This window comes from Larus michahellis, chromosome 1 (genome assembly GCF_964199755.1).
Source record: "Larus michahellis chromosome 1, bLarMic1.1, whole genome shotgun sequence".
Classification (NCBI taxonomy): domain Eukaryota; kingdom Metazoa; phylum Chordata; class Aves; order Charadriiformes; family Laridae; genus Larus; species Larus michahellis.
The window spans coordinates 137,640,205-137,661,091 of NC_133896.1; the positions used below are offsets into that span (position 1 = coordinate 137,640,205).

The 20,887-nt window shown below is 40.9% G+C and overlaps 1 protein-coding gene across 2 annotated transcripts in view; it reads right to left on the reverse strand.

Moving 5' to 3' along the window:
• PPEF1 (protein phosphatase with EF-hand domain 1) overlaps nucleotides 1–20,887 on the reverse strand; it is a 41,002-nt gene continuing 20,115 nt past the window's right edge. For both annotated transcript variants that reach the window (XM_074605526.1, XM_074605518.1), the window contains exons 5-17: nucleotides 19,787–19,959; nucleotides 17,982–18,096; nucleotides 15,848–15,894; nucleotides 11,735–11,901; nucleotides 9,663–9,699; nucleotides 9,090–9,239; nucleotides 6,755–6,955; nucleotides 5,039–5,224; nucleotides 4,249–4,391; nucleotides 3,513–3,619; nucleotides 2,385–2,548; nucleotides 1,460–1,544; nucleotides 1–982 (exon numbers count right to left, since the gene is read on the reverse strand). In XM_074605526.1, the coding sequence (XP_074461627.1) occupies nucleotides 789–982; nucleotides 1,460–1,544; nucleotides 2,385–2,548; nucleotides 3,513–3,619; nucleotides 4,249–4,391; nucleotides 5,039–5,224; nucleotides 6,755–6,955; nucleotides 9,090–9,239; nucleotides 9,663–9,699; nucleotides 11,735–11,901; nucleotides 15,848–15,894; nucleotides 17,982–18,096; nucleotides 19,787–19,959 (1,769 nt within the window). In that variant the 3' untranslated portion in view covers nucleotides 1–788. The remainder of the gene's footprint in view (nucleotides 983–1,459; nucleotides 1,545–2,384; nucleotides 2,549–3,512; nucleotides 3,620–4,248; nucleotides 4,392–5,038; nucleotides 5,225–6,754; nucleotides 6,956–9,089; nucleotides 9,240–9,662; nucleotides 9,700–11,734; nucleotides 11,902–15,847; nucleotides 15,895–17,981; nucleotides 18,097–19,786; nucleotides 19,960–20,887) is intronic.

Genomic DNA, 20,887 nt, shown 5'->3' on the forward strand with positions numbered 1-20,887 from the left:
CTGTGAAAGCTGAAGCTTTATTCTGTGATCTGTCGTACGTTACGTTAACATGCTATGGATTTAGCCTTTGGTAAGGTGACAAGTTATGACTTTTTTAGCTCCAAACCCCAACAAATACAGGGAAAGGTAACCAGTGGCAAGAGGGAATCTAGTGCAAGTGTAAACAAGCGCCTTTCAACTGAGCTCCTTTTGTGTCTGTAAACTTTGAGGAGGACAGATAGTGACCTGCGATGGTTTGATTTCACTGCATCATGCAAAGAGCAAGATTAAATGCCGAACTACTTATTTTAACTAAGTGGTTCTTCCCTATTTTCCTCTCCTGGATTGGATAGTCCACAGAAGGCCTCTGTCGTGCCTCTTCTGTCACCAGGGAGGGACTGATATGTTCCTTGTGGTCACCAGTGCTGTTTCTTAGCTGTCACCAAGGACTGCTGAACGAAACCTACCCAAGTTTCTCTTCCCATGGGCTTGTAGGTGTGACCTTGGCAGTGTTCACAGATAGACTGAATGGGCAGGTGCCACCACGGGGGAGGATAAATGGTACGGTACTGATGTGGCAGTGACACGGTCGTACTATAAGTAGTGGTTTTTCATCTCTTCTGTCTCATTTCTAGCAGGTGTATGTCATCCAGAATGGAGTAAATAAAGGCTTACACAGTGACCGCAGTGCTTACCGTATCGAGCAGCCCATTTATTGTTTGTCAGGCTGGAAAGTGGTTTCCCAGACTGCTTATGGCTAAGGACAGGAAGGTGAGCTTCCACGAGAGCCCACAAGAAGTTCTGCCTTTTCATGAGTTTGCCTTTTTCTCTAGTCTATGAACCACGTGAAAGGCCTCTAGAAATTCATTGAAGTCAATGTGGCCGTCTTTGTTGTAGTCTATGCTGAGGACTAACTTGTCGAGGGATTCATCATGCATGTCGATGCCCAGGTGAGAAGCGAAGAGTTTCCACGTCTGGCTGAACTCCTCAAGAGAAATCAGACCTAAAGGAGACAGGCAGCAGATCGCTTTTTCCAGAGCTGTTTTCCTGTCCTGCGTACACACACTCGTGCGTGTGTGCAAACACTCCTTCACGGCACGAAAGTTACCTGCCTGCCATGGCTTGGGTGCGCTTTGTGATTTCGTGACTGAAGTATGTTTTTACTTGAGGTAGTGAACAGCAGAACTGAGAAAGCAGGAAATACTGAGAATGAGAGTGGAAGGGAGAAAAAGCCCCCAAAAGAGTGAAGCCAGTACTGGAGATAGGATGTGTGAGATTTTTTTTTTTTTCTCGAGTTAGGCTCTGGCACTGTCCCTTATATGGTTACAGCCTGACTGCTTAAATTAGTCTGCACTAAATTGGAAAAATGACATCACCTCTGGTTCCTCTATATTTAGAAGCCTTAAGGAGGAAACACAGTGGGGAAAGATAACTAGTGTAGGCTTCCTAGAGCTGGCACAGGGAAGTTACCTAGACTTACCTGAATGATCTTTGTCAATGACGTTAAAGATGATTTCCAGATCTTTTCTGTATCTGCACAGTGTTTCCACCAAAGCTGGCTGGACCTGGTTTTGAAATCACATACGGGAAAGCATTCAGACCCTGATTTGAGTTAGCCTAAGCACCAGAATCTGTACTATCTAAATCTAGTTTCCCAGTTTAACTTGTCAAATGTTTAAAAAAAAAAAAATCCTTATGTTCAAGTTCCCTGGAATGGTACTTTGTGTCTTGCCCCGAGGCATAATCAGCTAAAACCTGTCACTTTCAGATGGCAGGGCGAGGGGGAAGGAGCCCTTCACACCTCCTACCTTCAGTAATTATTTGCGGAAATAGGGATAATCTAGGGAAGATGCTGTAGGCCATGCACTCTCACTAAGCTTTTGCTGTACATATGTGAATGGATCCTGCTGTTCAGAAAAATGATGGAGACAGCCAAGTACAAAGCACTATGCAGCCACTCAGCGACAACTGGACTCTGTAGAAGAGACCTCAGCTGCCATTAAACATCTAAAAGTCCATCTACAAATGTGACACCCTCCTACATGTGCCTGAATTGGCTCTGGAGCACATCTGAAAAGCTCATCTCAAAGAGTGAGAGTTGAGTGCTCTGGGAAGGATTTGTCGCATCTCCTCAGCTATGTTATCTAAACGCCCTTGAGAGTCAACGGAAAGTAAGAAGCAGTTCTAGCATGTGATTCATCCAACCTATTTTAGGCATCTACCTTAGCAGGGAATGATGATTCGTACCCCAGCAGTGCTCATTTCCCTCCAGTGACTATAAAGGGAAGCTTGGCAACTAGTTCAGCTGTAGATGTCTACCTGATTGGCCAAACCACTGTCTTGTGCCTCAAGTTGCATCAAAAGCCGTTCCTCCAAGATTTGCACGGAGGTGTTTTCCTGCTTACCTCTTTTATAGGTTGACCCATTTTCAAATCATAAAAACATGACATGAAGTCAACTTCTCCGGCTGAGTTTGTCTGTGCTAACTGAGACCGCAGCATCCTCCAGGGCAGTTCCAGCTGTAGGACAGACTCCATCGCTGCAGCCCAGTCATTGACAGAAATCTTGCCTGCCGGAAGGGGTCAGTTCATGGTTACAAGCAGTACGTGACACAGCACAAATCAGTCACCAGCATGCCTTCTGCCATTTTTAAGAACAGTTGCAAAACATAAACGTTTTCTCCTAGCCCCGGGATAAAAACCCTCATAACAATGAAGAGCGGGGTCAGCCTAGACATTTCTGCAGGTCCCTTCCAATCTCAACATCTTTGTGATCCTATCATGATGTTCAGCGTGTTTTAATACCTTTTGAGAAAACCAGATTACACCATAAAGAGTACTTCAGATTTCATCTGAGCTGCAACTATAGAGACCTATGTCGCTGAAAACCCAACAAGGCAGAAATATGTTAAACAGTTGTTCAGTGGGCAAAGGACAGTACCATCACTTATTGGTTGTCCTTTCAGGGGCACTGATGACAACCCAGTCACGTAAGAAGCCATCATTAGGAAAAGCAGTATTTGTGCTAGAAATCACTAACTCCTTGCTCCTAAATAAAAGGTTCATGTATCAACTTACCCCTGACTTTTCTTTAGCTGATGGGTGAGTATGTGTTTCCTAGTAGCATGGCCAGTCCACTTAACTCAGGTATCTCCCAGATTCAGAAGGAGACCAGTTCCCCCTCACCTGAGACCCCAGTTCCCTTCACAGCAGGTGGAGGTGGTGACCTTTGAGCTTCTGGAGCTGGATTTGCCTGCCCAAATTCTCTGCCCAACAACAAACACTATTTCCTTATTTGCCCATGTGTTTCAGTTGTTTTCTTCTTCCTACTTAAAGCTTCATCCCCACAAGTTGTTTTCCTGGAGCTAAGCACCTGTTACCACCTACCCTCCTCTGTGCTCAGGAAGAACATAAGATCAGCCAGCCTCTGCTGCCCTCCAGCCTTACACTGGCAGGCAGGACACCTCTCCATGGGGTTTGTCCCCTCTGCGCCCACGCACACCTGGTGGCAACTGGACAAAGCGGTAGCGTTACCTGTGCCGTTGAGGTCATACTGTGCAAAAGCACTAGTGAGTTCAGCCCTGTGGGCATAAATCTTCTCGCGTAAGGACTTTAAGGCAGATGATTCAATTGTACCCACCCTATGAGGAAATAAATGGAGAGATCATTAAAGGATTTAAATCTGCTAGCACTTTATGCTTTTCAACATTCATTATCAAATTCTTATATCCTGTAACATGTAGTATGCTTAGGGTCATACTAAAAGACAACACTGGGGGCGGGGAAGGGGGAAACCCAAACCAACTAAACAAACAAAGCTCCATAAGAATAATCTGAATTTAGGAGATAATTAAGTTTATGCAGGTAATTCTAAGCTGCTTTGCTATAGTAAATCTGACCACAGAGCTGGGCATGGTAAAGCTGTCATGGTAACTTTTTGGACTCAATTCGTAACAGGATTTGTCCAGATCAGCACTGCAGCCTTAAAGCAGACCTGACAGACAGGCGCAGGCCCTTTAGGAGTCCCTGGCAATCGTCTGTTCTAACCACTTACCGCGTCTAATTGCCTTTGGGAGTTTCTCAGGAAACCAAGTTAGAGCACTTAGAACATGTTTTGTCTACTGTATTAATTTTTAAATTGAAAATAGAAAAACAAGGAAAACCAAGGAAAATAGGTGTCTATTCAATTATTCAGTCAAGCTATAGATTTGTGGCAGGTACTGGGATGCCAAGCGAGTACACCCTCACTACGTACAACACACAGCTTTACCTCTCCCGAAGATTCTCCCTGCGAGTGTACTTGCTGACTCGATACTGTACGAAGCGAGGAATCAGTTCCGGATTCAGCTTGATGTATGCTCCCCGGTTGCTCCCCTCTTCGTAATAGTTAGAAGCAGAAAATATGGTGATAACCTGATCATAGGAAACAGAGAAACTGGATTGGCTACAACTACTCTTCTTCAGACTGATTTCTGAAGCTGATCTTAGAAAAACATGCAGGTTACAAAACGAAGTGTCTACATATAAAATCAGAGATCAACAACTATGTCATTCACCAAATTGCTTGCACTTTTCAAGTCATAGTTCCAGGCCTGTATTTTTGGCCTGTCATAGGAAGACTTCAGTTCCAAGGGGAGTGTGATTTAACATGGTGATTAACAGAAACCTCTTTCAAAGATAGACCTGGTTTTCAGGATTCTTGCTGGCCTCCTGATACAGCATGTCAGAAAGCAGGGCCAGAAGAGAAATGATTAAGTTAAAAGGCTTCTAGAGGTTTAGAGCATCTCTTGCACTATATTTACACATAACTGTCCTCGGGGATTTTGCTGACGTTCATTTGTTTTCACGCAAGTAACAAGCCAGTCCCCACTCCCTCAAGCTGTAAAGAATTTTGTTTGTCAGAACTCCGTAATTTGTTCTAACATCTGTCTAGCACACAGTTGCCCCAAACCCATTCTAAAGAAGGCATACTTTTTTTTAATTAACTTCGCAGGCGAATCTACTGTGGATATGCCTGTGAAATTCACAGGAGAATTCTGCTTTACACGGAAGCATCTTACCTTCCCATCATGACTGATCTCATAACCTTCTGGCTTAAATTCATGAGACCTGATGAGCATCTTCAGATTATACTTTTCAAACAGCTTGGCAGTAACATCAGGGCCAAAGTAACAACCTCCTCCTCGACACTTGTTTGGTGTACAGCCATTCTGGCTTCTTGGATCACTCCAGAGAATGTCAAGGATCTGTAAATAGCAAACTCAAGCAAGCGAGAACTGGCAGTAGGTGAGGACTGATGGGCTATGGCTGTCTAAAGCATTGGCCATGGCAAAAGCCCCACCGTACAGGGAGAAAACACACCTGAGCTAACAAGTATGTCTCATGTTTTCTTCCTTTCAGCAGGGCATTCTTTTGGGATGAAATTTTTGTTATACTTTTCTTTAGAAATATTATGTAGTTTTTGGATGAAATTTTTCAGATGAGATATTATTTCAGAAATGTACCTCCTTTTACAGCTGAAGTTTCCAGACTCGAGTAGGTGCATCAGGAATGGTACCTGGGCTATTTCAAAGAGAGCAACAGCTGCCGCCTTCTCATGTAGGTGTGAGAGGTGTTGTGTATTTCCCAGCACAGACCTGACAACCACATGGGTCGGTGGTTTTACCTAAACTAAGCTTGGGAGTGCCTGCTCTAAACGTGACAAGAGTTGCCTTTGGGTTTATTATCTTGGGTTTGCTCACATTTCAAAATGAGATTTTACAGAAATGAGGATGAATTGTCATGGTTTAAAGTCACCTAACCTAATAATTCTAGTCAGTAGCAAACAGGCAAAATGTCTTTGTGTAAACCTCACTGGACAAGGTTTAGACTAATATATTCCACATTTGTGAGCATGGCTCAGTGGAAGCTTGGTTAGCTGGGGGCGTGTCAGATTTGAGGGGTTGCTTGTGCCCATTATATTAGTTTTAGGTCAGATATGTTTCTTGGGAAATCACACTTTCAGAGACAGATTTGCTTCTCAAGAAGCAAAACAAAGGCATGTGTCCCTCAAAGCAGCTGTCTGAAGAGAAGCTCAGAAAAATACACTTATACAGAACTCAACTTTGAGCTTCTAAATTGCTGTGCAAATTAAGCTTTTCAAATTGTCACAATTTATTAAATTACAGCATGACAAGAGCTCCATATTGCCTCTAATATTCAACAGGAAATGAACAGCCAGAGGACACAAAATTCCTACTCCTGAGTAATCAGCCTGTAGGTCTCAGGAGCTGGGTTTTTTTGGACAGTATCAGCATTCAACTGCCAAAACCACAGCCAAAAAAAGGTGCTTATTGTCGCCGACAATTGCAAAGTCTAACCTAAACTGACAACCACGTATGTAGCAACAGATCCAACCACATGAGGGCATGCAAACACGTCTCATACCAAGCTGTATCCTCCTCATAGAATTGTTATGGTTGGAAGAAACCTTTAAGATCATCAAGTCCAACGGTTAACTTAGCACTGCCAAGTTACCACTAAACTAATGGCTAAGAAAAAACACTGGGTAAATTGTACTTGTAAGGTATAAAATCACAAGCCTTGACTACCAGGTCTACACAAAGCATCCAGAGAACTAATAGCTGGCTGGTGTATTCCCAAGAATGATGGGCTGCTTATGAAGAGACTGTCCCCCAAGACTCAAACATACTGCCTGACCAGAGCGCCTGCCAGGTTTTTGCCAGGGGAGGTGGGGTCTGCAGGTTTGGTATTAGTCTGTTTTTGACTTCACCTACTTGCTTCCATTCCTTCAGGGTGGGCTCTGCAGGCAAATTTGAGCCTGAAGGCTCAGTGGAGCCCGATGACGAGATGTGTTGTGTTTCTCCTGCAACATTCCGGTTGGCAATATGTTTACTGGGTCTCGTTGTGGGAATTCTCTCCTTCACTTGGTCCTGTCTGTCTCTCACTGACTTTGGTGGCCGCATCAAAGATTTCAACTTTAGAAAAAAAAAAAGTAATGCGTTGAAAGAGTTACCAGAACATAAAGATGATACAGAGATGTCAGCTGAAAGGCACATCAGTTCCCCTTTTACGGTACTCAGTACTGAACTCTCATAATGTTCTGAACTCACAGGCTGCATGGAAGCTGCAGGTGTTTGGCACTTGCAGAAATTTTGCTTTAGATCTATCAGTGACCAGCCTCTTCAGAGCTGCTCTCATATTCTTATCAAGATGCACAGGCTGCTTCCAAGCGACAATCACAAGGTCTCACTATACAGCAAGTACAGTCTGGGCTCAGGGCAGACACTTTAGTGCCCAGCTTCACTGGAAACTGGAAAATATACATGTATGCTGCACTGAAGATGAAATGGCATTCACTACTGCTCTGATACAGTAGCATGCCACCAGGTTAATTTGGCTGAAATCAATGGAATATCACAAGGGTAACAGTGAAATTGATGAAGTATTACATCAGGCCCTTTTATTGTTAAATCCGCCTCCTCCAATATGCACGGGCATTTGCTTTTTAGGAGCTGTGTGCTATAGCTCCATTAATGCCCATTAATACAGACCCTTCTCCACGGATCATCTTCTCTTTTCATTTGAAATTGTCTCATACTAGCTCTTTTTTGAACAAAAAAACCCAACCCAACAACTCCCTCCTCCCCAAATTTTACTCTTTAACAAGGAAAAGGACTGATGCAAAACACAAAGTAAAACACTGGGTTATTCCCCCGTGCACTGACCAGTACTTGAGACCTGTCATGTGCCAGCTGTACCAATTAAAATACATCAGTTGGCCTTGAGTGATTATTGCCCTGTGTTGTGGCCAACACAGGTCTCATTAGCAATGCTCTCCTGTGGCAGCAACTTTGACCTGTTAATTCTGCGTTTCACAGATGCCGCATCAGTAACACGCTGAGCTTAGCCTTGGTGAAAGTGTGGGCAGAACTCAGCTCACAGTTGACACCTACATCTGTAGTTAGGCACCCAATTTTAGTGTACACGGGCATAGCCAACAGAGCCTAGACTCTGATGATCAGAAGTATTCATTGTCCTTTTTCACAGCTTTAAGAAACAGAGATACACCTAACTGTCCTGTAAAGCATTTATTTCCGTGTTAGAAAACATGAGGATGAGAGAAATAGCTCTAGATTCCACAGACACTAATGACAAGGTACACAAGGTTGCTTAAATATATGTACCCTGTGCCATCTGGGATGCTCTACCATGTCTGTGAATTAGCATGAAGAGGGCAGATATGAACAAGACCTAAAGGAGACTGGTGGAGGAGACCTGCGAAGAGGACTTTCTCCAGAGCCAGCCGTCAGCTAAGGGGTGCTTCCGCAAACAGCACGGGAGACTGTCTGAGCAATGAGAAGACCTGGATCTCCAGCAGATCTCCTGATCTCCATCGATTATAAGGAACCTAAGCACCCTGCCCACAAGCAGACATCGCGATTTAGTTGTCCAAATTGAGAACAAAGCCCACACCATTTTCCACTGGTTTCACTGGTTTGAAAGAGCTGTGTTTGCTCACCATTTCAGAAAAAGAAAAAAAAAAAGGAAAAAAAAAAAAAGGATGTTTCTGTCTTCGAAATCCCTGAAAAGCAGTAGTTTCTGTTTTCTCATGGCCAGGCCCTGAAGATTGATTCTGCTGGAAAGGCTCTCCCACATGTGTAAAGCTCAGCTGCTGCCGAGGGAGTGCCTCACAGGTGGAGAATTTCCCCCACAGATGTCAGCAGCACAGCCTCAGGACAAAAGGCAGTGCTAAAAAGATGTGTCTAGATTGATTTTTAAAGTGTTTAGAAATGCCTGAGAATTAAGTACTCTTCATATGTTCTGGTTAATGTGTCATGATGGCAGGAGGGAGTTATTGGAAGTGTTTTTAGCTATTTTAAAGTCAAAAGACCCGTGTTATTTTACAGCAGGCAAGCAATTGGCTCCCAACATCTACTGAAACCTTCCTTCCTAAACATTGATTTTGAAGAAAAACAAGACCCTTTTTTCCTTATATGCCTTATACAGCAGACATTTCCTTTCCTAATGCAAACAACTTGATCTTAGTATTTGTATCGCTAAATTTTTTTAAGAAAACAAAATTACCCCCACATGATTATGAGCTCTTACCTTATTTCTCTCAAGTGCACTCAGGAAATCCAAATCTGTGGTGTCTGAAATCCCTCCATGTAGTATAAGAACTTTGCTATCAATTATAGTGGCGAGGGGAAGCCAGCTAAAGACATCTCGCAGAAGACACAAGATCTGTTTCCCATGGTCCTGTAAAACATACTCTTATATTATATCCTTTTTCTGGCGGTGTCTGCCACAGTCTGTATGAACAATTCCATCCAGGTGACACCCCAAACTGCAACACTGACAAAGATGTTCTGACATTTGCTTGAGGGCCCTTTGATTGTCGCTATAGTATTTTGGTTTTCTTTCACGTGCACCTCTTTTTGTGTTCTTGAGTGGCCTTATGAATGTTATATCAGCCCATAGATCTCTAAGCATAAAACACTAACACTTAAAATTGTTTTGACACTTATTGCACTGAAAAATGAAAATAATTTCAACTACATTACTAAAGTCATTCTGTACTACACCTAAATAAACTGGTTGGAAGTTTCCTGGTTTACACAGGTTTCATTTTACACGTGCAAGACTACAAAGAAAATATAGGGGAAGGAGGAGGAATCTTACCTTGTACTTCTTTGAAACTTCTTTTGTGAAGCCATACCTGAAAACAGACAGCATCATGAACTGGTTTCCAGTATGCCCCTTCTGCATGATATTCTACAGTGTTTGCCACTTTATAGAGTTTTCTGTCCCTCTTTTTCTCCTGCCATTCTGTCTCTCACCACTGCTCAAATGTGCTTTCTTCTGCCCTGCCTCAAGAATTGAGTTAAATGGATTTCTTGTACATACAAGAGATCACAAATAGAATCCAGACCACTAAGTAGTAAGTGGCCTTTTTCCCATCTAAATGAAATAGCTTAGGAGTTTTACATTTTAGATACCAGAAAGAAATTTCAAAGGAACCTAACTGATGATAGGCAAAAATTCCCATAAAACCTCCACAGGGTTTTTGTTCTAAATCACTCAGCTTTATTAAACAATGTTGTCTATCAAGTCTTTTCCCCCAACAAGGGACAAGGATTTTGATACCTCATTCTTTTAACACCAAGATGTCCTTGGTGGAAGGGACGTTTTCACAACAACCTAACACTCAGCTTTCCATTTTAGCAATGAGCAGCACTGCTAATCAAAACGTCCAGCAAAGAGCCATACACAGGAGTGCATTTTTGCACTCCAACCCACCACAGATTTACTTAATATTTTCCACTGTTTTGGAATTTTCCTACCTTGTAGATAAAGTAACTGATCTTGGTTTATGTGATGTTTGGTTTGTTTTTAAATTAAGTGCTGAAAACGGAAGTATCATGTGAAACTGATTCTCTTACGTGGATCATTAATAGGATTTGAACATCGGCCTGTAACCCAGGTTTATGCCTGTGTTAAAAAAGCAATATATTCTGCATGCACTCACCAAATGACTGAAGGGATACAACAGGCTACCCACCAGCCAGTCGCCCAAAGACTTACTGGGGCAACTTAGACTTGTAGGGACCAAAACTGAGGAGGAGTTCTCATGTCTATGAGATGATTTTGTCTACAAGTCACACTTTCAGTACAGCTGAGTACAAATGTCTGGATTAGATAACATCTCTCAGCTGTTTCTGCAATGGGTCAGACTACCACCTCTCAACTAATGGACCTCCACAGTGTAGAAGCTGGGATATTTACTCACCCCTTGTGTTTGGGAAGTTGTGGTGGTGTGTTCCCCCCACCCCTCTCTGCTCTTCTGAATGGCAGTGGGCTGTACCCCAGGATCTCCCCTTGAGTAGGTACGGCTCTCAAGGTTACTCCTCGAGGTTCAGAGATTCCCTCCCACAACAGATCCTTGGTAAGTGGTTTATAGCATGCTAAACTTTGAAATCTTAGCTAAGTGATATAAAGGACTGATTGTGCATATATAATCCTTTAGACATAAAGACATAAACAATTCACCAAGTCTGTGGCTAGGATTGGATCCAGCCGCACCTGGACTCACCTCTGAGAAGGAGTTTAGAAAGCAAGGGGGTCCTTTCTGAACCTCATGACTCCACAGGAGGGTCTCCCTGACAGTTCTGTCTGATCCTGTCTTCTCTGCAGTAAATAACCAAGTGTGCCTTGCCATTGAATCTTGTTAAAACACTGCTGTATTTACTATCAAACTTCATTAAATTGCTGTTTTATATCAATACATATTTCACTGCTCCCCTCTTACAAGTGAAATGCATCACTCCATCCGCAACAGAAGTGACATCTTAGTCTACAGTTAAGTGAAATATCAGCTCCTGGTTTACTGGGTCCATTGCATACCATTATGCCTTTTGCTGTGCTGTGGAAAAAGCCAATGCTTTAACTCATATATCATCCTTCCATCCATTCCCTTTCCCCAGATTTGGTACTCTGGAAGCTGCACTAAGTCCATTGACTTCAACGGATTGTGATTAGGTCAGAGACAAGACATAACTCCTGTTCAAGTGCCTGTGCGTCATGAAGATGTTCTTTGCCCCCTCACACATCTTGAAGATGCAAATATACACCTGAAAACCTAATAAAACATTATTTCCATTTTAGAGTGTCACAGTGGCTAAAGCAACATTCAAAAGCTCCAACATTTCTAGTGAAAGGACAGATACTCCCTCCCCCGGCCCCCTAAAATCTACCTCAGGTTCATGATGTAGTCTTCATGGTTTCCTCTATTCAAGTGTAAATCATTGGGGTAGATAAGAAGAAATGCAAACAGGATTATAAGTATTTCCATAGAATTTTGCCCTCTGTCAACAAAATCACCATTAAAGACATAGCGGTTTTGTTCTGAAGGCAGACCATTCTGCAGAAGGAAACATAAAAAAGGACATTTAGAGACGCTTCTATGCTATTCTAATAAAGGAAATAGCATTTCAAATAAGATCACCTTGCTTGAAAAAATCTGCAAAAAACCTGCACAATACAGAGATCTAAAATGCAGCATTTCTTTATTTCCATTGCTTAGAACAAAAATCTCCATATCAGACAAACTGTATGAGCCATCACAGAAGAGTGACCTCTCTGACTGTTCTTATGATGCCATCTCCAATCCATTCCTCTACCTATTAAATTGAAAGGGACCAATAGGAACATTATTCTTCTAATAAAATATACTTTTCTGTTAATGCATCTGCTGCCAGGAAGTTATGAGCTTGCAAATAGAAAGGAATAATTCATTTTGAATGGAAGACAAGAAATACATGAAGAATGATCTTCTGACACAAGTCTGAAGGTTCTTATGTTTCCTTATGCAGTAAGAAAAAGGTTTTCATAAATAGTGGATGCTTCTAAAACTTCTGAGAAAAACTGTAGTCCAGAGGACAGAAAATCTTAATACAGAACTCTGGAGAACCTTGATTCCAGTTGCTTTAATCCTGAAAGCACTACTTGAATTTTACTCACATGGCCCAGGGCAAAAATATATTTGAATGCTCACAAACCTGAGAGGCTGTACATATAGGTACTTCTTACTTTATTTTTTCTGAAGATATAGTGCAATGCTCTATTATGAATGGTGGCTTAGTATTGTGAATTGATGGTGTGTTTCATTAGATTAGTTATCAACATGTCAATGGGTGCCATCAGCTCACAGGAAGCATAGCAGCAATTATGTGCAGCTTCATTATTTCCAATCATGAGTATCAGAAACATTATTTAAACTTTGACTTTCCAGAAAAAGGAAACCTCTGTTTTCACAATTGGCATGCACAAGAATTATCAATAGAACATCTATAAAATCACATTACAACTGTAGAAGCCACTCTTAACAGGTATGGCAGCATTGTAAGGCATCCCACTTCCTGAATATAGCTACTAAGTCGGTGTCCAGCACTTCCTATGTTCCTATGGCATTCCCTGGTGTACTGCCTTAGCAGGTTTATTGCAGGATGCACGATTTGGCCAGAGACTCGATTAAACATTTAATCTGAATCCATTAGGAAATCTCTTTTTTTTGTCCTCGTCAGTGTCCTGCACTGTTATGTGGGAATGCAGTAGTGAATCTTGGTCTTTCGATTCCCACAGCAGCACAATCCTGACTTTTGTAAATACAGCTTGCTTGGTTTTAGCCGCAGCCTCTCTCCAGCTCTCTCCAAGTTAATTTAGAAGAGGTGTGTGGTTGGTCTGTGCTCACAAGAGCGGCAATTTATGAGATTCTGCTAATGCAGTGGGTTGTAGTGGTTTTAAAAAAGAAAGGATGGATTTCATAAGTGGAACAGGCAGGAGAGACTCAGCAGCAGCTCCTGGAAATGTGAATTAATAACCGGTAGGCACGTGAATCACCAGCAAATTGTCAGTATACACACCGCCACTCTGTAACTGCAGTCCTCATGGAAAGACAGATCTACTGATGCACTCTCCAGATTCATTCTTCTTTTGGAAAAACTTACCCACAACTCTTAGTTTTAAACGAGAGTTTGTTTTGGACTTCCAACTTCAATGTGACATTTTAGTTTTGTTCCACACTCATGCAAAGTTTTTATTTCCTTTTCTGCGGTTTTGAGCAACAATAAGAATAAAACAAAATTAAAGGCTGTTGCAGCCTCTGACATGTCAAAGAGGCAAACAAGGCCCTCTAATGATTAGCAACTTGCTGCTGGGCATCATTACTGTATCTGCTGGGTTAGCGATTAATTAACTTACGTTTGTTGTTTGCATTTTCTACAGCTTCAGGCTATTTCTATCCATAGCATCCATTTAACAATCTAACTTAGCAATACATAATTTAAAATTCAAAGGTTTCAAAGAATTGCAGGAAATGCTGTAATTTAATGGAGATTAATGCAGGGACTGAATGAACCTTACAAATTGACTGTTGAGAAAGAAGTAATTATCTTAGGCTCACACAAACCAGGTTTAAGAATTGCACACACTATTACAACCAGCATTGTATCAATAAACTGTAGATTGCTGGCTTCTGTCTGTTTGTTGTTGGCCTTTTTTTAAAAGTGCTGTGATAAAAGTTCCCTGGACAGACCGCCCCACGTTCAAGGCAGCCGGTCTGCATGCAGGCCTCCAAAGTGCTTCAGCAGCCATTTCAGCTCTGCACAGCTCTGTGCAGGCCTGAGATCACTACACTCTTCATGCCACTGTTTAGCATTGCACCCTCTTGTTTAAGGTTATGGGTGGTTCGTACCAACTTGGAGGAAGAAATCCCTTCTAACTGAAACCGAGTTAGGGAAGCAGAAGAAAATGGATCCCAGAGGCTGACTGGGTTCGCTGCTTGGCTGAGTAAACTGCTCAGAGGGGACAGAAAATATTGTGTCTTTTAATTGGCTTCTAAACAACTAGCAGCTCTATCATGTGCTCTCTATTTTCTCAACGGCTTTGAAATGACTAAATATTTGCTCGTTTTATTCGGTTTGGTGGAAAGACTCCCCTAGAAGCTTAACAGAGAAAAACTGGGGGATAAACTCTAGTGCCTGAAGTCAGTATGAGTTTTGGCTCTGAATTTATTAAAGTGAGGATTTAGTCCTTGCTTAGAGGTTTTTTTTCTCTTCATAACATCCATTAGAGAGGGGAAAAAGAATCATCTTCTGTTTACTCCAAAAGAGTAAAATTCAGGCTGATCGCAGTTGTAAATGTAACTGTATCTGAGCATTTATCTTTGAAATAGTTCTTTTTTCCCATTCCAGGTCCTGTGTATAAAAACAATCTGTATCATACTCTTACTCCAGTTTCAAAAAGGAAGATTGTCTAATTAAAATAACAGCTAAAATACTGCAAGCCAAGGACCAGCTAAACATAATTGATTGATTAATAAGAAAAGCAGAACTCTGTAAAAAGGTCTGATTAAACTTCAACAGGCTTCAGGTATGCACTTGGGGAAAGCAATGAAGTTTCCATTCAACAAGTGTCAGAAGCATAATGAAGTTGGAAGCAGGGTGGAATTACCTCATTTAAACACCTGGTTTAGCTCATTTTGGTCTCCATTCAGTGCAGATGAATGTATAAGGATGAGACGCAAACCCCTTCCCCCGGAAAGCTCAAATCAAAGAGAGTATCTGCTAAATGAAAGGTAGTGATTCATGCTAAAGATAAATGTGAAACTAAATATAGGACATTTCCCGCATCTTCAGTTAAATATACAACTGTGGAAAAGATAGCCTGGAGCTTATTTTTTTTTCACATCAGTAAAACAGAGCTATGCGTTTTTAACATTAAAAAGCAAGTAGCTGTTCAAGCGTATGTAAAGGGTGCCCAAGGTATTTCCACTTTGTGCAGACTACGTGATTGCTTCCAAGACTTAAAAATGCTTTTAAACAGGCAGCACTCTTTTTTGTTTCTTGTAAACAAATAATAACAAAAAGCACTTTGCAGGTATCAATGAAAGGCCTAAATGAAAGCTTCTGCATTTTTTTCTGGAGGGCCAAATTATCCATGCTGTAATGTTACATCAGGAACTAAGTTAGCTCCTGATTTTAGAAGACTTAGTCAATATGGAATATAAAACAGTGGCAGGACTTCGGAGACATTGCAAGGAACCCTCTAACTTTGGTACATGCCCCAGTTCAACATTTAGGAAGAGAAAGATCTCCTGCATCTCCTCCTTCACAGTGAGCAGAAGGATATCGAGAAGGAAAAGCAAAGAAAAAAAAAAGAGACACCATTCAAATTGTTCCAGGATTTGTGTGTGGTACATGCATACCGCATGTACAGTTATAAAAGGAATAAATCATATCAGACATAAGCACATGTTCTTAACAACAAGTCATGAAGTGAAAACACTACATCACAGACTGCCTACTTACCTTATAGAATATCAGCAAAAGATCATCTAGGTTTCCATGCAAATCTCCTACAGGAAACAAAAGCATAATTTTCTTTTTTTTTTTTTTTCCCTCACAGAGGATGAAAAAAATGGAATTATAAAACTGGAATTAGCTACTTCTAACAAGTTTCCCCCCATGTTTTCCTTAGTAATTTGCTTGTATTAGGATTAGCTTCATTTTAAGGTACATACTGAGGCTGCTTGTAAAATCGGGCAATTAAATACTTAAAAGAGTATACAATTGTCTTGTATGTTTTTGTCTTTCCAGTTGGATCTGAAGATCAGACCAGTCACATAGACAAAGGTTCCCTCTGGGAAATGGGAGTAAGATGAAAAAACATACCATAAACCTGAAAAACAGAAAATGTCACTAAAAGACTTTTAGAATTTATGATAGAGTTCTACATACTAACAGGTTTAAATTTAGTAAACAGCCCACTATATACAGCACAATCGAACATCAGTCTGATTCAGGGCCAGGTTTTGATTACTACAGGGAGGATTTGATGGAGCGTGTCAAGAACTGTCCATGCTCGTATGCCTCAGTGCTAAGGCCATAGGAATGACAGATTTGGCCCTTTCCGAGAAGTTTATTTTGGAACAGGCAGGGGAATTTCACCCCAACACAAAAGATCAATGCAGCATAGCTCCCCTCTGCACATGACTGAATTTCATGCTCACAGAACCAACCTTCTCTCGTCTGCGATTCACCACCACAAAGCCACAGAACAGTTTCAAAAACTATCTTGTGATACTATGCTTTCACCACCAGTCAGTAGGAAAAGAGAAGTGACATTTTTATCCTGTCTACATGTTTTCTGTGCAACTTTTTATTAATTATGAGCCTGTTGAAGTCATTCTAAGGAATCCTTCAAGCTATGAGATCTTCATCACATATGTTAGATGCAAACATTTCAGGTGCATAATTAATCTGCATAATTAATTTGAAATTAAAAGAAAATGGGGAGAGGGATACCTAATTTTAAGGAAATCAACATTTTGGACCAATTATGTCTAAAAATTGATCTTTCATCTTCTGCAGAGGGTCTTTTTGGTTACAAAAACTATTAGTTTCAATGGCAGGAAAGGCACCCCTTTAGATGTTGCTTACATAGTGCAAATGCAGTGCAAACATGAGAAGGTAAGTTTTGCTTAGTAAGAACATGCTGTGTCACGAACAAGTATGAATATGTGCTTCCTTGGTTTGCAGAGAGGTTGTGTTGGTTTGGTTAACAAATTATTGTTTATACAAACCCTCATTTAAACAAACCCTTTCCTGGCAATCAAAGTAGGTGCATAACTACATCTTAAAAAACATTATTTGTTTTGCATATGTCATAGTATCCTTCCTTATACCACTTTACTATTACACACAGCACACACTGCTAGCTGTCAAGAGCTAATGTCACCATTCCTGATCTGTTTTGCAGCTACTGCATTCTGTGGCGAGTCAGAATATTGCATCCCTTTATCCATAATTTACGAAAGCGTAACAAAATAGATGGGCAATAAGCTCTTAGTTTTTTACCTTGTAACACATCACATCATTCTGTGAGACTAATTTGTTGGTTGTATAAAGACTGATCCATCCTCTTGGGTCCCTTTAGAAATGAGGGTTTATTATATTTCAATTTATTCTAGATAGTCATGCTATCAATGAAAGGTCTTGTTTGCCACCCCTATTAAGCCCTCATTAAAATCATTACTGAGTAAATTATGATGGTAAATTTTTTTCCTCAGTAAGAGAAGAAAGCGGTAAGACTTGCAAACAGTGATCAAAATACTTGGTGGCATTTTAGAGATGGAAGTGCAGGAATATTTAAGCTACACTTCAGTGTTAGCTGAATTAATACTGACTTGTTCAGAAATGTTTAATGAGAAAAAGAGGAGGTGAGGGACTTTCTTAAAATATACTTAGTGTGACTCAGGAACCTTTTTGTTGTTGTTGTTCCGATTTATGCATTTGTGGGGGGGAAAAAAAAAAAAGAAAAAAGAAAGCATCAAGAATTTTCTTCTCTCTTGAAATGGCAATATGTGGAAATGTCTGTGTCAGTCTCTAACCACTTAGAATATCAACTGGTAGCCCTAAGTGGTTGACTTCTCTGGCACCTTACCACAGACAGTTATCTCCTTGGAGTAGGAAGTTGAAAGATGGGTGATATTTGGCATCTCCTTGAGAACCCTCCTAGTTTCAGATAGTAGCTGCAGTACATAGCGGGCATGAAGCAGCTGTGAGAGAAAAAGGCAGGGAGAAAAGGAAGACTTATTGGAAGTAGCAATACGTCTGTCTGCTTTATTAATATCAGACATGTATTGCCAAGATTATTTATACTATAGACCTCCAGAGATGATTACAGGCTGTATGGTTTACTGCTGGGAATTAGGAGTGTTCATAGCTTTGCACTTGCTTCCTGGTGATTGGATATAAAGCCCTTAACAAACTTGCTTTACATATTTTTCCCTTTTATTAATAGTGTGTTGTTTCTACTCTTTCCATGTACAGAAAGGATGAGAGACTGAATTATACAGCATTCAGAATCGTTGCATAAGGTCATCTGTTCAAAGTAACTGGGGAAAAAAAAAAGGATGTCATTCTAGCTGTGAGTAAAAAAAACCAACACAAACCAACCAAAAATACCCTGAAGGCCATAAATGATATTTCAGCAAATTGCAAAAATAATGAGAGGGAAACTCCAGCAAGGTTGCCTTGGTAAGAGCTATCTTCCTGTTCACTGTGAAGATGTTATAAGAATGCAACATTGAAGCTTCTGGTTTTCTCTGCTAATGCTTTTTATGAAAATATTGTTAGTCAGTGATTTTTAAGGCTTTTAATTCAAACACAGGTTTGAGGGAGTTTGGTAGAGGAGACAGATGAGTTACAGACTGATTTTTCATGATCCGTGTTTTTAAAACAAACAAAAAAAGGCCAATTACATATAATCATTTTCTTAATAAAATGCCAACCATAGTAAGAAAAGAGAGAGCTGACAGTAAGGTGAAGCCTGGGTGGGATGATTTATCTTGCACTTTATACTTTGATACTTTTAAGATCAGCCTCCACAGAAAATTGCATAAAAAACCTCCACTGTTATTTAGTATATTATAAAGCAGGATAGAACCGTATATTGTTAAGCACAAATGATTACAAGTTCAAACAGAGCTGTGCCATGTAATGCCTCCCTGCCCCACCCTCATCTTGTAAGAGGGCAGCAAAGAGGCTTGCCCAGGAGCATAGAGAATCAGCAACAGCCTTCTCAGTGCCTTGGCAGCTGCAGACAGAAAGCTCCTGAGATTTGTGATACCACCCTGTTCTGCTACATTAGTGATGCTTTACAGTCACTCTTCCTTTATGGTGGAGTCTTGCACACTGGAATGAGGCAATTAACCCTTACACCTCAATTCCTCTAAAAAGAATGGCGTGGGGAATAAAAAAAATAAAACAATAAAAAAGAGGACCACAAAATGAGCATTTTTAACCCAGAAAAGGATGATAACTAGTTTCTAGGTTAGCTTAGGACACCTTCCCGAGTCCTGCACCCTCACTGATAACCCCTGCCTTGCAGCTGTAATCTCAACGCTAGAAGAGGAGGTCCCCACTAGTCCCTGTCACCTCCCCAGTGGTGGCTCTGGTGGTCATGCAGCCAAGTAGTGAATCAAACCTGGGAACTGGTCTGGCTGAGAACTGACTGCTTTTGATTTTGTTGTGTTAGCTTCCAGCCAGATCAGTTTCCCAAGACAGCTCACCATGTACCTGTATGATCACATGGGGCTATCAGGAAAGGGTAATGGGATGGAAAGGAAGGGTAAAATATCTCCTTGAGCACCAGTTTAGCCTTACATTGGATTCAACTGATTGTGGAGCTACAACTTGACAGAGATGTAAAATAATTAAAAAGAAATCAAACTAGCTGCAACTTACCTGTTCATTCCTGAAAGCATGAAGAAGAGCATTGGCATCTTCAACAGTAAGGGGGAATGAGAGTCGTGGCCCACAATAGGAGTCTGGAACATCAATCTTCTTTTCAAATTCTGTTAAACTTAAGCCTTCATCCACCACCTGAGAAACACTAGGGCTGGTGAAAATGTGAGATACTGGAACAAGAGGAAAGAAAAGCAATAATGTAGAAACTTCACCACTACCCCATAGGGCCATAACAGCATGACCAGAATTGGCTGGATGTAATTAATGCTTTACTTTCTGCAGTATTACAGTGGCTAACTCCTGCCTTGTATAGTGGAAGAGCTCCAGGTCTCCCCAGATTCACAATACTAAAAAACAAACAACAGAACCAAAAACCAAGTGAAACCCAACCAAGCTAAAACACAAGCAAAAATTCTGTCTCAACAGCCAGTAGCTGCAGTCAGGATGCAAAACATTTTGCACTGAAGTTGTGGAGCAATCAGCTCGCATATGTAATGAGAAACATAACCTGCTAGACTTTCTTCTCCTTGCCCCACAAAGCAAGGAGATTCAAAAGTCATGCCTTATCATACAATGACCATCATCTATTTAAAGTTCAATATTACACTTTTAATACAGGTGTTAAAGATTCACTTTTATTGCTTTGGTTTTCTACATAAAATTTTTAGACTAAATACCAGCAGTTCGTTGATTATTTAAAAAGTCATCAACAAAATCCTGTTTATTCACAGTGGATTGCAAAGCACTCCTTTCTCATACCAACTAGGAGACAATGCCAGCTTTTGGCTGGCTGCCATAAAACCACTGGATGAAATAAAGCAAACAAAAACATAGTGGTAAAAGTAGAGCATAGCTTCTAATTTTCCTGGAACATGGAGAAAGCAGGAAGATTGCTAATTGCTTCAATCTGATATTTTCTTGACATACCCTTGAAATGTAACTGAGTGAACAGTAGATTTCAGTGGTTTCTTCTTGCAGATCGTCTTTATTATATATTATTCTAAAAGAGAGAATCACACCCTAGAGGATAGTGTTCTGCAGCTGCTCTTGCAGAGTTGCTCTTGTGAGACAATTGTTGTAAACACTTTCTGCGGGGCT